The sequence below is a fragment of the Trichechus manatus genome, unplaced genomic scaffold (assembly GCF_000243295.1).
Source record: "Trichechus manatus latirostris isolate Lorelei unplaced genomic scaffold, TriManLat1.0 scaffold00057, whole genome shotgun sequence".
Lineage (NCBI taxonomy): Eukaryota > Metazoa > Chordata > Mammalia > Sirenia > Trichechidae > Trichechus > Trichechus manatus.
The window spans coordinates 3,467,304-3,471,071 of NW_004443993.1; the positions used below are offsets into that span (position 1 = coordinate 3,467,304).

A 3,768-nucleotide genomic window follows, 5' to 3' on the forward strand; every position below is an offset into this window, starting at 1 on the left:
ATTTCTGTCCAATGCATCTCATGTGCAGCCACTACCTGTCAGTGTGGCTTGAGTGTTGCTACGATGCTGCACAAATTTCAGTGGAGATTCCAGACTAAGATGGACTAGGAATAAAGGCCTGGACATCTACTTTCTAAAATCAGCCAATGAAAACCCTATGGATCACAATGGGCAGCCTTTTGTTTCATTGGGTTGCCATGAGTTGGGCCAACTCAACAACAGTTAACAACAACAAAGGTCAACTAAAGAAAACAGACTCTTTAGGTAAAACTAAGTTTTCATGATTAGATGAGTTTTAAATGTATGGCACATTCTTGTCTTGTCATTGTTTTAACATTATTCTTGCCTCTTTGCAGGCAATTTCCATAAGTTATATGGAATCAGGAAATCAAACAGCTATTTCAAAATTCATTCTCCTGGGGCTTTCAGAAGATATAGACCTGCAGCCCCTCCTCTTTGGGCTGTTCCTGCACATGTACCTGGTCTGTGTTATAGGAAACCTGCTTATCATTCTTGCCATTAGCTCAGACTCCCACCTCCACACCCCTATGTACTTCTTCCTCTCCAACCTATCCTTCACTGACATCTGTTTCACCTCCACCACCATCCCCAAGATGCTGGTGAACATCCAGACACAGAGCAAAGCAATCACCTATGAAGGCTGCCTTACCCAGATGTATTTTTTCATGATTTTTGCTGGACTGGATAATTTGCTACTGACAGTGATGGCCTATGACCGGTTTGTGGCCATCTGCCACCCCCTGCACTACATGGTCATCATGACCCCACGCCGCTGTGGTCTCCTGCTTCTGCTTTGTTGGTTAATCTGCCTGATATACTCTTTGCTGCAAAGTTTGATGGTTTTGAGGGTCTCCTTCTGTGAAGAGACAGAAATCCCCCACTTCTTCTGTGAGCTTGCTCAGATCCTCAAGCTTGCCTGCTCTGACACCCTTATCAGTGATACCCTGTTATACTTTGTAACTGGCCTGCTGGGTGTTATTCCCCTGACTGGGGTACTTTTTTCTTATTCTAGAATTATTTCCTCAATAATGGGTATTTCATCTGCTGGAGGCAAGTATAAAGCATTTTCCACCTGTGGGTCTCACCTCTCTATTGTCTTCTTATTCTATGGTATGGGCCTTGGGGTCTACTTCACTTCTGGAACAGCCCATCCCTCCAGAAAAGGCTCAATAACCTCAGTGATGTATACTGTGGTCACCCCCATGCTGAACCCCTTCATCTACAGCCTGAGGAACAGGGACATGAAGGGGGCTCTAAGGAAACTTTTCAGCAGAGGAACTTGCTCTCAGTGAGATAATGGAAGTTAAGAACAGACAACAGAGATCCAAAGTGGTAATAACTGGTATCCTGAATATGTAATCTGAAGACAGAAAATAAGTACTGCTCATGATATGCTAGAATATTCCTGAAGATAGACATGAAGCAGCATATCAAAAGTTTCATCATTTGCCAAGGAAAATGAATGATGCCCAACTAATACCTAATACTTCTTATGAAAATCTGCTATTCCAAGGATATAGACTCCTTCCTACAAACATCAAGGGGGGAGAAAGTACTCGGTGAATGCAGCAAGGGTGAACAGAGGACAAAAGCAACAACAAATGTTCACAGATTATTTGCTCATATATATCTCTCCTGATAATGTTGTAGCTTCTAGCACCACTCCTGCTGGACCATACTTTTCTCTGGTCTTAGTCTGAACACTGTGTAAACTCGACTGTCTCATACTGACTTCCCTCCACCCCAAAAATTATACTCATCGAACCTTGCTTTGGTGGTTGCCATCGACCTATCCTGAGGACTTTCATAAACTTCCTTAGGCAACTTATTGTAGTTTCTACTTTAAGATAAAGAAAACTCTAGTCTTTGTCAATTCATTTGAGTCAGCATACCTGAGATAAAAATCCAAAGAAATCTGCTTGATGTCTCCCCTGGCTAGTCACATTTCCCCAAAATCTTCACTTTCTTGGCTCCTTCTCACAATTTAGGCTTCAAATCAAAACTGCCAACTCTTCAGAGAGGCCCACCCTGACCACCATCCTCCTATCCGCTCTAGTTTTTATTCTCTTCATAGCATGTATAATATTTTGAGGGCAACAGAGAATCATGGCTCTGGGTTCAAATCCAATTTTATCATTCACTAATGGTGCACTCTTGGACAAGTTATTTAACTTCTCTGTGCCTCTATGTAATTATTGTCAAAATAAGGATGATGATACGTTTCTGAAGAGTTCCAAGAGATTAAATGATCTAAACGAGCTCAGAATAACATCTGGAATAATTTTGTTGTTGTCAGTTGCCGTTGAGTAGGCTGTAATTCAAAGAGCCCTAGTGGATCGTGGTTAAGTGCTTGACTGCTAACTGAAAGGTCATAAGGGCATAAGCACTCAATAAATGTTAGCCATCACAATACCAATGAGGGCTGTCAGAGTCTATGTTGACCACATGAAAGTGCAAGAAGATTGTGAGCAGCCAGTCAGGGACTTACCTGTAACTTTGTAGTTACAATAGGGGGCATAGCTCTCATATAGGAGGCATGTAGTTGTCATAGGGGTTAGGGGAGAGACCCACTATTAGCAGAACAGAATTGGAAACACTGTGACTAGCAAGCATCGACTGAGGTACGGGTTGGATGGGGCTACGTGCATCCCTACAGCCTTGACTCAGGGCACCAAAGAAGCTATGTGGGAGAAGGGGCCCTGTTCAAGTCTTACATGCTGGAGGTCAGAACTGAGGAGTCCAGAACTTTCTGTGGAGAGAACTTTCCTGGGGTAGGAACTAAAGATTGGACCAAGGAATGGCCCCAAACCAGGACTCCATACAATAGAGAACTGGGAGGACAAAACATCCTTCACACTGGTTCAGCTCAGTGGGGAGATTTCTTGAACTGAGAGAGAAAAAGAGTGTCTTGGGTTGACTTGAAGACCAAACTCTCTTGGTGAGCACTAGATTTGGAATCAAGCAGAATCTTAACTTTACCATTTATTAGGATATTTCTACTCTGTCCTACAGGGTCACTATGAGTCTGAACCAACCCAATAACATTGGATTTTTTTTTTTTTTTTGGTTTTACACTGTCCCTAAGCAGTCTCAGTTTCTTCATTTGCAAGTGGCTGTGTCTAAAACATAGAAGATTTTCAATAAGTGGTAGGAATTATGTTTACAAAAATAGTATTTATTTACTTGTGCCTTCATCTTGTGCCAAAAAGAGGTAAATCTATGGCAGAATCCTGCATCCCTAAAAGCGCTAACCAGCTGCACTGCTGCTTTCTTCTCTATCAGGTGTTTGAGGAGGAGATACAAACTGATCGATACTTTAAAAAAATGGCTTAATTCAGTGCAATAAGGTCTTAGCTGCCAACCACTCTGTGGAGCCCTTGGCCTTGGTCAGCTGGGCAGAAGAATTGGGTGGGGTCAAGAGGATAAGACCATTCTAATGAACTTGGAACAGTAGTTGATTATCCTCTTTGATGTCTTTCACTTATTTCCTGGTCTAGAAATTATTGCTCTACCATAGTTTCTCAACTTGGGTACTATGGACATTTACAGCTGGATCATTCTCTGTTGTGGAGGGCTGTCCTGTGCATTGTAGGATGTTTAGTAGCATCCTTGGCCTCCACCTGCTAGATGCCAGAAACATCACCATGTGAAGACGATCAAAAATATCTCTAGACATCGATAAAATACCCTGTACCAGTAAAATTGCTCCTGGCTGAGAACCATTGATCTAGCATGACCCAGAAGAGT

The 3,768-nt window shown here is 42.4% G+C and overlaps 1 protein-coding gene across 1 annotated transcript; it reads left to right on the forward strand.

Annotated features, from left to right (window-relative positions):
* The first annotated feature begins 359 nt into the window (after positions 1 to 359).
* On the forward strand, positions 360 to 1,497 carry LOC101352978 (olfactory receptor 7D2-like). Its single transcript, XM_004378572.3, has one exon. It carries the CDS (start codon positions 375 to 377, stop codon positions 1,311 to 1,313), a length of 939 nt encoding a protein of 312 aa, XP_004378629.1. The 5' UTR covers positions 360 to 374; the 3' UTR covers positions 1,314 to 1,497.
* The last annotated feature ends 2,271 nt before the right edge of the window (positions 1,498 to 3,768 follow it).